Source organism: Amblyomma maculatum, chromosome 1 (genome assembly GCF_055883805.1).
Source record: "Amblyomma maculatum isolate TAMU_Amacu chromosome 1, ASM5588380v1, whole genome shotgun sequence".
NCBI classification, from domain to species: domain Eukaryota; kingdom Metazoa; phylum Arthropoda; class Arachnida; order Ixodida; family Ixodidae; genus Amblyomma; species Amblyomma maculatum.
The window spans coordinates 406644987-406658899 of record NC_139344.1 but is presented as its reverse complement, the minus strand read 5'-3'; the positions used below and the strand labels follow the sequence as shown (position 1 = coordinate 406658899).

Here is a 13913-nt window from a genome sequence, read left to right as displayed (position 1 = left end):
TGAAGAGTACTTTCTGAAACCGCCATTCCATTTGTTTCCGATGAACAAAGCGTCATGTGTATCTTTTTTCCGATCTCGAAAGAGACCCAGCAAAATACAAAAATTATCACGTGATTAGCGAATTCGACCAAAATATTTGTGGTGCTCCTAATCGTAGTTTGATAAACAATATTATCGGTGGCCATGACTGAACATCCAAGTTCCAGCGGTAGGCTGATATGCTAGCGATGGTTTCAGCGAGCAATGGAAGCTTGATGCGACTCGCACCGTAACGTGCGCTGACTGACACATCGGCCTGCCGCTGCAACGGTGGCATAGAGCCACGGCCGCAGCTGATTTCATTCACTGTAGCCACTGCTGCGAGAAGCACAATCGTGACACAGAAATGCATCAGTCCCATGATTTTGAAGGCATACGCCTTTAATAGCTCTTGAGTGGCTCCAGCAGAAATTGTGCGCGAGATGTGTCCGCAAGGTTCCGCGGGATTCCCCGGGATATCGATGGGGTTCTTGTATATAGCAAGGTGTTGAACCGGAACCGGAGCCAGACCGAAAACTGGAACCAACCCCTAATTTTCACTTGGAGCCGGAACCGAACCACGCACGATTTTTTTCCGCCATCTTGAAACTGAACCGAAAGTGGAACAAATCGGACGAGTCGTTCCGAACCGGTACGCAGTGCTGTTCCGACCCATGTTTGCTGGCAATTTACCTACATTGTTTTCCTTTTATCCTGCTTATGAAGCGCTTTTATTACCTACTTCATCATCATCATATTAGATACATGTATGCATGGAAAGCGGTGCAGCGGTGGCGTAGCGGTAGAACATCCGCCTCGCATGCAAGAGGACCGGGGTTCAAATCCCGGTGCCGCGCAATTCTCCACCGGATGAAAAAAAAAAAAAAATCCGCGTGTCGATGGAATTGCATATACAGGTTTGGGGTGCGACCTGATGCCGGTGAACACCTCCGGCAACGCACTCCCTCACCAGAACAGGAGTTGGCCACCCTGGTGCAGTAATTGGCCACAACCTCCTATGATAAGCTCCATAAAACCACGGCCCTCAGTCACCAGCGGCTGCGGAACAACTGACCACGGCGGCGGTCAGACCTGTGACGCAGCAGGGGGTGCTAAGAAAGTCTGGCTCCGCTGGACAGGCCGCCATTGGAAACTGACCTTGGCCGTTTAATGCTAGAACTCTAGCTAGTGAAGCTAGTTTAGCAGTGCTGTTAGAGGAACTAGAAGGCATGAAATGGGATGTCATAGGGCTTAGTGAGGTTAGGAGGCCGAATGAGGCATATACTTACTGAAGGACGGGCATGTACTGTGTTATCGAGGTTTACCAGAAAGGCGACAACTAGGAGTAGGTTTCCTTGTCAATAAGTATATAGCGGGTAATATAGATGAATTCTATAGTATTAATGAGAGGGTTGCAGGCATCGTAATTAGGCTTAATAAGCGGTATCAACTGAAGGTTGTACAGGCCTATGCACCTACATGTAGTTATGATGACCAGGCAGTTGAAAGCTTCTATGAAGATGTAGAATCGGCAATGCGAAAAGTAAAGACGCAGTATACTGTACTAATGGGCGACTTCAATGCCAAGGTAGGGAAAAAACAGGCAGGAGACAAGGCAGTAGGTGGCTATGGCATTGGTTCTAGGAATAGCAGAGGGGAGTTACTAGTTGAGTTTGCAGAGCGCAATAACTTACGAATCATGAATACCTTCTTCAGCAAACGGAAGAACCGAAAATGGACATGGAAAAGTCCTAACGGAGAGACTAAAAATGAAATCGACTTCATAATGTGTTCAACCCCCGCCATTGTGCAGGATGTAGAGGTAATCGGGAAAGTTCGATGTAGTGACCACAGGATGGTGAGGTCCCGAATTAGCCTAAATCTGAAGAAGGAACGCAATAGATTAGTAAGAAAGAAACCCATCAACGAATTAGCGGTGAGGGGGAGGGCAGAAGAATTCAGGATCTCGCTACAGAATAGGTATTCAGCTCTAACTGAGGATGGCGACATTACCCTAGAGGCAAGGAACAATAATTTCAGAGATATCATTACTGAGTGCGCGGTAGAAGTAGGCGGTAGGATAGTTAGAGAGGATACCGGTAAGCTGTCTAAGGAGACGAAAGATTTGATTAAGAAACGGCAGAGTATGAAAGCTTCCAATCCAACAGACCAGATCGAATTGGCCGAGATATCAAAGCTAATCAATAAGTGCAAGGTGGCCGATATAAGGAAGTATAACATGGAGAAAATTGAGCATGCTGTAAAGAACGGGGGAAGCCTTAAAGCAGTAAAGAAGAAATTGGGCATAGGCAAAAACCAGATGTATGCGATAAGGGACAAGGCGGGCAACGTCATCACTAATATGGACAAGATAGTCAAAGTAGCCGAGGAGTTCTATACAGATCTCTACAGTAGCCAAAGTAGTCAGGACCGTAATGAGATTGGCGGTAGGGAAAAACAGTCAGACGTTCCACCAGTGACGAAGGAAGAGGTCAAGAAAGCACTAGAAACTATGAAAAGGGGGAAATCAGCTGGAGAGGATCAGATAACTACAGATTTGCTGAAGGACGGGGGGGATATCGTGCTAGAAAAACTGGCCACCCTGTATACGCAGTGCCTGGTGTCATCGACGGTACCGGAAGCATGGAAGAATGCAAACATTATCCTCATTCACAAGAAAGGGGACTCTAAGGACATTAAAAATTACAGACCAATCAGCTTACTGTCTGTTACGTATAAGGTATTTACTAAGGTAATCGCTAATAGAATCAGGACAACCTTAGACTGCAATCAAGCAAAGGATCAAACAGGGTTTCGGAAACGGTACTCTACTATCGATCATATCCATACCATCAATCAGGTGATAGAAAAATGCTCGGAATATAACCAGCCCTTATACATAGCATTCATTGATTACGAAAAAGCATTTGACTCAGTTGAAACCTCGGCGGTGATGCAGGCATTGCGAAATCAGGGGGTAGACGAGCCGTACGTGAAAGCGCTGGAAGATATATATAGTGGCTGCACAGCAACCATAGTTCTACATAAAGAAAGCAACAAAATTCCCATAAAGAAAGGTGTTAGGCAAGGAGACACAATCTCCCCAGTACTATTCACAGCATGTTTAGAGGAAGTATTCAGAGACTTGGAATGGGAGCAGTTAGGGATAAGGGTTGATGGAGAATACCTCAGTAATCTGCGATTTGCTGATGACATTGCCTTGCTAAGCAACTCGGGGGATGAACTGCAAATAATGATTGATGACCTAGACAGGAAAAGTAGAAAGGTAGGCTTGAAAATCAATATGCAGAAGACTAAGGTAATGTTCAACAGCCTCGGGAAGGAACAGGAGTTTACATTAGGTAGCGAAATACTGGAAGTAGAAGGCGAATATATCTACTTAGGACAGGTAGTAACCGCAGATCCGGATCATGAAAAGGAAATAACAAGAAGAATAAGATTGGGATGGAGCGCGTTTGGCAAGCACTCGCAGATTATGACTAGCAGCTTACCGGTATCGCTCAAGAGGAAAGTATACAACAGTTGCATCTTGCCTGTACTCACCTATGGGGCTGAAACGTGGAGGCTAACCAAGAGAGTTCTACTTAAGTTGAGGACAACCCAGAGGGCTATGGAACGAAAAATGGTAGGGGTAACATTAAGAGATAGAAAGCGCGCAGAGTGGGTCAGAGAAATAACTCAAGTTAACGACATTCTAGTGGAAATTAAGAAGAAGAAATGGACATGGGCAGGACATGTAGTGCGAAGAGAGGATAACCGATGGTCGCTGAGGGTAACAAACTGGATTCCAAGGGAAGGAAAGCGTAGCAGGGGGCGGCAGAAAGTTAGGTGGGCGGATGAGATTAAGAAGTTCGCAGGGGTCAAGTGGATGCAGCTAGCACAGAACCGGGTTAAGTGGAGAGATATGGGAGAGGCCTTCGCCCTGCAGTGGGTATAATCAGGCTGATGATGATGATGATGATACATGGTTATCAGTATTACAGAAGGAGGTCCCGAAGTAAAAACTGTCCGGGGGACCTCCTAAGACAAAATGAATAAAATTCGCGGGTAACATACTAGGCAGTTATAAGAAAAGAATACCGCTGCACACTGCACAAAACCGCACTGCGTACAAAAGCGCACTGCACACTGCAAACATCACAACCATACTAAAAAATCGTCCATTTCAAAAAGCTGACAAGAACAAAGAAAAATACATTGCTACATTCATAGCACCAATCTCTGGTGTCTGTATATTGTTTCATCCCGAGCACGGATGGCGGCTGTAGTGCATAATGGTGCCGCTCGTGGAAAAAGCTGCCCCATTCGAGGCTCTTCCTAGGAAGCTAAAAGTATATAACTCATAAGTTGAGTTATATATTTTGAAAAATAAATACATAAGCATCTGCAACAAAAAACCAAATGACGATGTTGAAAAGTCACGTTAATTATTTGATTTTTCTTTTGTTGGACGCCCATTCAATGCGGCACATGGCACATGCAAAGCAGCTGCGTGCGATGTGACGCCAGAATATGGAATTTGTTTGACCGAGACTTCAGAATGATAAGCCGGCGCTGACAATAGAAGGCCGCCTTGGACAGTAATTTACCGGTCTGTTCTTGACTTGTATCTGAACGTGTCACAAAGATGATTCCATAAGTCGATTATCCCATAGGTCTTTTTTTTTCATTCTGCCCCTAGCTATGCCTGCTGGTTTTATTTCCCGTGGCAAGCTAAACTATGCCAGGAAGGAAGATCCGATATTCAAATGTGAAGACTGGATGCAGCAAGCAAGTGAGTGGAGTAACTGGTAAGGGTATTCATTGACAAGCTCTATTTGGTGTGTTATCGGTTTGGCCCGTACAATTACCGTGTCGAAAAAAAAAAAGAATGCGTTTCATTGCTTTATACACCAGTACTGATGCGAACGCCAAAGATAGTCTAGAAAGGTGTCACTGAAAGCTAGAAGTGCACTACGAGAAAACGCAACCAATGAGTAACGTGGTGTACGGGTAGGGAGAAAAACCTTGAAAAGCAAGGAAAGGAACGAGTATAAGCGGACCACGAAGGGACCACTGACTAAGCCCCCCGGAATAAACAGAGGAAGGAATGACAGTAATATTGCAATGGGTGAACTACACCGTAAGAACCTGAAAGAAAAGGCAGTGAGGCTGCGGGAAGAGGCTAGCATTAAGAAGCAATACAGGAAATAAAATAAAACATAACAAGGAAAGGGTGCATGGAGCCTTCATACCAATGCCAGTTGTGTGGAAGATACCGCTTACAAAACACAGGGTCCCTGGAACTGTCCCTGGTATCGCTTTTTTTTTTTTTTTGTGTGAACCTGTTTGAACCAGTTCGGGGAAGAATCCAAACGGTTCGAACCGGAACGAAATGTGCCTCCTTAGCCGAAACCGAGCCCGAACCGAACTCGGAAAAAATTCTGGCTCAACACCCTGGTGGAGAGACATTCACCAGGAGACCCCAGTCACGTTTTGCCGTTTCAGATTCAGTGCCGATGACAGGACGACTATGCACACTGTAAGCTGTGACAGGGTATTGGTGGAGAATAATGCAAGTCCTAACGGAGAGACAAATCGACTTCATAATGTGTTCAGCCCCCGCCATTGTGCAGGATGTAGAGGTAATCGGGAAAGTGCGATGCAGTGACCACAGGATGGTGAGGTCCCGAATTAGCCTAAATCTGAAGAAGGAACGCAGCAGATTAGCAAGAAAGAAACCCATCAACGAATTAGCGGTGAGGAGAAGGGCAGAAGAGTTCAGGATCTCGCTACAGAATAGGTATTCAGCTCTAACTGAGGATGGCGACATTACCCTAGAGACAAGGAACAATAATTTCAGAGATATCATTACTGAGTGCGCGGTAGAAGTAGGCGGTAGGATAGTTAGAGAGGCTACCGGTAAGCTGTCTAAGGAGACGAAAGATTGGATTAAGAAACGCCAGAGTATGAAAGCTTCCAATCCAACAGACCAGATTGAATTGGCCGAGATATCAAAGCTAATCAATAAGCGCAAGGTGGCCGATATAAGGAAGTATAACATGGAGAAAATTGAGCATGCTGTAAAGAACGGGGGAAGCCTTAAAGCGGTAAAGAAGAAATTGGGCATAGGCAAAAACCAGATGTATGCGATAAGGGACAAGGCGGGCAACGTCATCACTAATATGGACAAGATAGTCGAAGTAGCCGAGGAGTTCTATACAGATCTCTACAGTAGCCAAAGTAGTCAGGACCGTAATGAAATTGGCGGTAGGGAAAAACAGTCAGACGTTCCACCAGTGACGAAGGACGAATTCAAGAAAGCACTAGAAACTATGAAAAGGGGGAAATCAGCTGGAGAGGATCAGATAACTACAGATTTGCTGATTTACGGGGGGGATATCGTGCTAGAAAAACTGGCCACCCTGTGTACGCAATGCCTGGTGTCATCGACGGTACCGGAAGAATGGAAGAATGCAAACATTATCCTCATTCGCAAGAAAGGGGACTCTAAGGATCTTAAAAATTACAGACCAATCAGCTTACTGTCTGTTACGTATAAGGTATTTACTAAGGTAACCGCTAATAGAATCAGGACAACCTTAGACTGCAATCAAGCAAAGGATCAAGCAGGGTTTCGGAAACGGTACTCTACTATCGATCATATCCATACCATCAATCAGGTGATAGGAAAATGCTCGGAATATAACCAGCCCTTATACATAGCATTCATTGATTACGAAAAAGCATTTGACTCAGTTGAAACCTCGGCGGTGATGCAGGCATCGCGAAATCAGGGGGTAGACGAGCCGTACGTGAAAGTGCTGGAAGATATATATAGTGGCTGCACAGCAACCATAGTTCTGCATAAAGACAGTAACAAAATTCCCATAAAGAAAGGTGTTAGGCAAGGAGACACAATCTCCCCAGTACTGTTCACAGCTTGTTTAGAGGAAGTAATTTGAGACTTGGAATGGGAGCAGTTAGGGATAAGGGTAGATGGAGAATACCTCAGTAATCTGCGATTTGCTGATGACATTGCCTTCCTAAGCAACTCGGGGGATGAACTGCAAATAATGATTGATAACCTAGACAAAAAAAGTAGAAAGGTAGGCTTGAAAATCAATATGCAGAAGACTAAGGTAATGTTTAACAGCCTCGGGAAGGAACAGCAGTTTACATTAGGTAGCGAAATACTGGAAGTAGTAGGCGAATATGTCTACTTAGGACAGGTAGTAACCGCAGATCCGGACCATGAAAAGGAAATAACAAGAAGAATAAGATTGGGATGGAGCGCATTTGGCAAGCACTAGCAGATTATGACTAGCAGCTTACCGGTATCGCTCAAGAGGAAAGTATACAACAGTTACATCTTGCCTGTACTCACCTATGGGGTTGAAACGTGGAGGCTAACCAAGAGAGTTCTACTTAAGTTGAGGACAACCCAGAGGGCTATGGAACGAAAAATAGTAGGGGTAACATTAAGAGATAGAAAACGTGCAGAGTGGGTCAGAGAAATAACTCAAGTTACCGACATTCTAGTGGAAATTAAGAAGAAGAAATGGACAATGGCAGGACATGTAGTGCGAAGAGAGGATAACCGATGGTCGCTTAGGGTAACAAACTGGATTCCAAGGGAAAGAAAGCGTAGCAGGGGGCGGCAGAAAATTAGGTGGGCGGATGAGATTAAGAAGTTCGCAGGGGTCAAGTGGATGCAGCTAGCACTGAACCGGGTTAAGTAGATAAATATGGGAGAGGCCTTCGCCCTGCAGTGGGTATAATCAGGCTGATGATGATGATGAATGCATCCACTGCATCCCTTCGTTATCGGCGCACTATGTGGGTAACGACTTATAAGCCACTGCGTGCAACGACCTGATGACAGCTTTTCGCCTCGTGCAACGCAGTTAAAGTACAGGTCATAGTGCTTTTATGCCATCACAGTTCGAGATAACTACCATAAAGCGACGCTCAGTTTTTATTCTTTTCTGCGTGATAATTTCGGCTGTCAATCTTCTGATGCACTTAACACGTGTTTGCAGTATTTGGCTGGTATGACAGGCGTGGCTCGACTGTAACGCGTACGTACTGTACGTACATAGGCCACGTTTTAAGCAAAACCTTTATTATGCCAGTTTTTCAATTCGTCAGCACGAAGCAAATTTGACCTTTAAAAACTTTGAAGGTGAAAAACGTAAACAGTTGTCATGCAGTGTCGGTTCAGGTGTCCACAAAACGTGACATATACAGCACCTTTCCTTTACTCTGAATAATTATATATATAGAGAGAAATAACATTTATTTGTGCCAGTCAAAAGGTTGGCGAGGATCCGAGGCGCAGCTTTGTCCCAGCCATGTCCTCCCCTTCAGCCGTCGACCTGGATCTCTTGGATCTGAGCAGCGGATAGGGCTAGACGGATGACTTCACTTTGCCCTTTTTCGTCCTGTTTGAGAAGTAGTAAAATTTGTCGGGCTAGTTGGTTCATAGTTCAATGCAATAACAAGCTGCGCTAATAAGACACGGACGAAGGAAAGGTAGGTTCGGCGTTTGTGTGCGTCCTACCTTTCCTTCGTCCGTGTCTTATTAGCGCAGCTTTTTATCGCATTGAGAAGTAGTGCTTCCCAGGTATCATCTGTTGTGTCAGGTTCTCCAAATCCAGGACACCTCCATATCATGTTGATCATGTCCGTTGTTTCATCGCAACGTTTGCACCAGGGGCTGAAAATTTCTGGCTGCCACTTGCTCTAAAGCTGGGAGTTCGGGAATACTCCAGTTCGTAGGTTACGCCACATAACCTCCTCGCTTTTGAGTGATAAGAACATTTATAAAAAGACCGCGGTTTGAAAATTTGGTGTTACGGAGGCTATCGCTGCAACACCCACAGCCTTTTCTTGATCATTAGGTTCAAACCATGCTTAAATGCCGCCAATTTTGAAGTGATACCTTCACTAAACGAAATAAATCCAAGGTCACCGTGGACTTCTGACGACCAAACATCTCTGAGGTCGAGTTGGAACTTAACCCACAGCCACTTTGGGTAGCTATGTTCGCACCAAAGGTGAAGGTCAAAGTCAAGGTCAAGGTCAAAAGCCAACTGATGTGGGAAGTATCTTAACGCGTGAGCAGCTGCGTGGTGATATCGTGTAAGTCAATATCAACTGCGCAGTCAAGCCAAGGGCTCGGAGTACGCGAAGGTAAAACCAAGACTCTTCTTTACTGAACACCGGAGTCTCTTCTTGGCCGTAACCAAAGAAAAACATTCTGATGAATAAATTGTTTTACCATGATAACCATGGTTCGGCTTGCGCGTCACACTAGGTTTAACCGAAGCTAAACCACAGCCAATGTTTTTTTAACGTATCGTACGTGCGCCATCTTTACGGAACACTGGAATCTCTTCCTAGCCGTAATCAAAGAAAAACATTCTGCTGGATGAATTGTTTTACCATTCATGGTAACCATGGTTCGGCTTGCGCCTCACACTATGTTTAACCGAAGTTTAACAGCCAATTTTCTTTTCAACGTATCGCCCGTGCGCCGACCGCCGGTGCAGCGGCACCGAGGCGAAGCAGAGCGGAAATCGAGAAGGGTATTTTGAGCATACGCACCATTCATTCACCATTCACCAGGAATGTAGCGCGAAGAGAGGATAACCGATGGTCGCTTACGGTAACAAACTGGATTCCAAGGGAAGGAAAGCGTAGTAGGGGGCGGCAGAAAGTTAGGTGGGCGGATGAGGTTAAGAAGTTCGCTGGGGTCAAGTGGATGCAGCTAGCACAGAACCGGGTTAAGTGGAGAAATATGGGAGAGGCCTTCGCCCTGCAGTGGGTATAGTCAGGCTGATGATGATGTGATGACCATTTATTCTGCTGGAGCCAGCGTATTCTTCTTGGCTGTTCTGCTTTGTGCGAATCAACAACCCCTGTGAAGTAAGCTTTATGGCCTCGTTTCGTGTTCTATCCGTTCCATGCTTGCTGCTATGGTTGGAGCCAACGCGTAACTTTCTGGCATAATGCGACAGACACCGTTATGTTTGCCGGGAGCTTCTCGAGGGCATTTAACTAAGCCAACGATGTCGCGAGTTTTCTACCACTACACAGATTTTAGCGACAAATGCCAATCGGCCAACGCTGACTGATGTGCGGAGCCGCTAGGCTGAGCTCTCCCATTGTTTTCTTACGGCGGCGTCAAATGGAGCGCCGTGTGCGCATACCAGCTCAGTGTTGGCTGCAGAGAGCAGACGCGGCGCCACTACGTTAAATAAAGAGCTTTCAGTGACAGGTGAAAGAGGTAGAAGGTAAAACTGGAATAATGCAACGGAAAAGAAGCAGGTTATAGAACTATACCGAAATTGTAAAATGCAGATAAGGAAGGAATCGGTTTAAAGTAACACAAGAAGCAGTGCTGTATTCGTTTGAAGCTAGATCGAAGTGTCTTTGAACGCGCCGCTACATAACGAAATACGAGTAGAATCAAGAATATGACGCACGCGCATTGTGTTGTACACATTGTAAATGTGAGAATTAACATCTTTTACGTGATGGCATCCTGTCGGTGCAGCCACAGTCGCTCTCCCGGAGGCCCTAGGGTTCTGAGAACACCATGGTCATGTGAATTTTCGCCAGAAGCTAACAAAAAGCGATTGAAGGATAGGAAGCTCAAAGATATGAAATTGTCCTTAAAAAAACCAATTTAAGGAACAATTTGACACCATTAAAAAAATATAAGAGTCCGTATACCCTAGCATTCCTGTACAACAGAATTTATTCCACACTGTAACCACATCGCACTGTGAAATATTACACCATAGATTTTGAAACAAGCTCACATGTTGAATATAATTAATGTTATTTTCGGTGAGTAAACCTCCTTGTGAAGCCGGATGTTTCTCGAGGTGAATGAAACCAAGATGCTTCTAAATCCTGCAACAGCCTAAAAAACGAGATATCAGTATGTGCTAAAATAGATTAAGAAAAAGGCGACCATATTGGCAACTGTCACCACCCCGTTTAAAAGTGGATACCTCTAACTCCATCAATTTGTCCCTTCTAAAGTAACGCATCACCTGTTGGCGACATTTAATATTTTCGATGTGCATGAAAGTTCGTTACCCTGGCCTTCGCTGTAGAGCAGTCCACATACGTAAGATAGGAATTTGTTCTGGACACACGATTTCCTTCGTTATACAGGTCGTTTTTTTTTTCTTTTTTTTTTTGTAAAGGCGTTCGTTGCAGGGCTAATCGCCTTTAAGCACAATCAAATTGTCATAAGCTTCGTAGATATTTTTGAAGCTTTCAATCACGCTTCTTCTAGAAAAGCAATAAATACATATCTGTATTCTACGATTAACTTACTGTTTATTGGAGGCATGACTACCTACAAAATAATACCAGTTTGTGCAGGTAAGTATTCAGAACTCCCCACCAGCAGTATCTACCAAAGATAACGAGGCTACATAGTTTGCTGCTCGCTCGTATAGCGAGCCTTCCAGAAAGCAGTGGGTTCTCCGTAGCCTAGAAAGCTTCAGGGGTTGGGGGGGAGGGGGGGGGGGGTGCACGGGCTCCACTGTGCAACAGGGGACCAAACTATGCAACCTGAGTACTTTCGGCAAAGACGGTCCGTGCTCCGTCAAAAATACCGCTACAACGCTTATGGCACAAGTATTATTTCTGTTGATTGCAAATCTCCATGGAAATATCGGCTTTCACCGATAACAGATCGTCTATCGTGAAAGTACTACAGCGAACGTTTCCTAGCCTTAGAGAGCAGACTCGAAGATGTGTAAAAGTGGTGTATGTCTCTTTGCATGTCTTCTCTGTTCTGCCTTTAAAATCTCGGAAAAAGTTGATAAGATTTGCAAAAAAATATATATACTTAAAACCTAAAGACTGAAGCGCCTAACAATATCATATATGTCATGCCATGTCGTGCCATATCATTCTTTGTCATGTCCCCATGCCATACCAAAGAGCACCTCACACTCCATATGCTCTAAAGGCGTACCATACCAAATAGCACATCACACTCCACATGCTTCAAAGGCGCTAAACGCAAAACCAAGCCGTATAGTGCCGTACGTGATTCAATGCAATTCCGTAATATACAATATCAGATCATATCATATTATACCACAGCATATCTCATCACACCATGCCATATCATACATGCATTCTCCGTGCTACTGGAAATCAACTATCAAAAGCCCGGATCATAAGCCTCCGATATCGCGCACTTTGTTACATTGTGCAGCAGGAATGAGCTAAGAGGGGTAAGGTTAGACTATAACAAAGCTTCGGGGGCAACATGACTCTGTTTATTCGCTACCAAAGCTCTGGGTGGAAAGAAGACACTGCTCATGCATGAAAAACTGCTCGCTGTTCAGAACTCGTGTCCAAAGAGGTCAATGTCCTCGTCCACGTTCGTGCGCTTGTTCAACAGCTCGCGGATAGCCTTCAGTCTGGGAAAAGCCACTTTGCCCTGGCACATGCCGTAGTAGTCCTCATAGTCCACGTAGTAGGCGGCAAAGCACGTCTTGTTCGCTTGATCCAGGATCAGGTCCACCTGGGTGAGAAGCTCCCCTGCGTTAGCTCCCGCCAGGGCAACGCATGGCTAGGTTATTGCGATAGGAGGGCAGTAGATGTTCTACATTTATATAAGTTTCCATCGTAGTTACAGCTTTTTTTGTTGCTAGAAATGGCTATTCCCGCAAGTGCAATAACTTCTGATCGTTTCCTCACCTCATCAACCCAGGGTTCCCACAACGATGTGACGGTGGAGGACAGCATGGCGATGAGTAGGGTGACGTTAGGACAGACTCTCGAAATTAACTATCAAGAATAAATAACTGCGTCAACAAATGTGCAAAAAATTGTGTTGACGTAGGGACAATCTGAAGCTTTCACGATCTGAAGCTGGGAAGCTGAAGGTGTAGAAAGTCGAGGGATACAAGCTGATCTAGTTAAGGTTGACAAGTGACCGGAAAATCCGTCGAAATAAAGACAGGGCTGTTAGAGGTTTGAAAGAGAATGTCGTTAAAAAATAAAGCGTTCTATTTGCAACTGTTCAAACGTATCACTCCCTTATACGTTTCACTTTTTGGAATGCGAAAAAGGTATGGTGAAATCAGGTTCCTGTGTGCGATGAGTACCACACGAAGTCAGAAACATGAAGTTTGTTTAGTTTCTTTTTATATATGGGCCAATTTCCCAATTATATCGGGAGTGCGAGCTTTCCTTTTTAAATTTAGGTGTTTATTCGTGCTACATGCGCTGCAGGTTCAAGTCATCGGGTCTAACCTTCGTGTCCCATCTGGAACTCCTTCGAAAGCCCTCTGTTGGCCTGTGCAGGTCTATCGACTTTTTAGTTTTGTGGATCACCAGGAAAGACCGCAATACTAAACAACAGGCCATTTATCATGCTTTAAGTTTTCGACAGTGATCTCAACTTTGCCTAATGTACGCTTTACGCATGAGGGTTGTGTGTTTCCGATTATTCCTTCTGAAAGCGAATGAATTGTTGGAAGGCAGATTATGTACGGACTAGGTGAAGTTTGTCAGCGAATGCTCACCCAATTTAAAAATCAACGCGTCCGTGTTAGTCCGAATCATTGTACAGAAAAATTGTGAAATACCTGATTGCACGTGATGTAGCCCAGTAGCACAAACTTCTCGAACAGAACTATAAGAAGGAGCCAAGCGGTGTTTGGTGTTTTGTGCGCAAGCAAGGAAATGATAAGGTTAGTGCTGCTTTCATAATGACGCGTGATGGCATCTGTTTTAAACCTCAAGACGTATGCGAGGCTTTTGCTGATCACTTCGGCTGTTGTCTTGTGAGCCATGATAACACAACTCGAAGACGGCTTGATGGCTTAGCTTATCAAAATGTCGCCGACCAC

At 44.8% G+C, this 13913-nt stretch overlaps 1 protein-coding gene across 1 annotated transcript in view; it reads right to left on the bottom strand.

The window, feature by feature from the left end:
* Nucleotides 1-12268: 12268 nt before the first annotated feature.
* Nucleotides 12269-13913, bottom strand: part of LOC146208818 (uncharacterized) — a 33974-nt gene continuing 32329 nt past the window's right edge. The window contains exon 7 of the mRNA XM_084587325.1: nucleotides 12269-12580. Coding sequence (XP_084443451.1) covers nucleotides 12398-12580 — 183 coding nt within the window. The 3' untranslated portion in view covers nucleotides 12269-12397. The remainder of the gene's footprint in view (nucleotides 12581-13913) is intronic.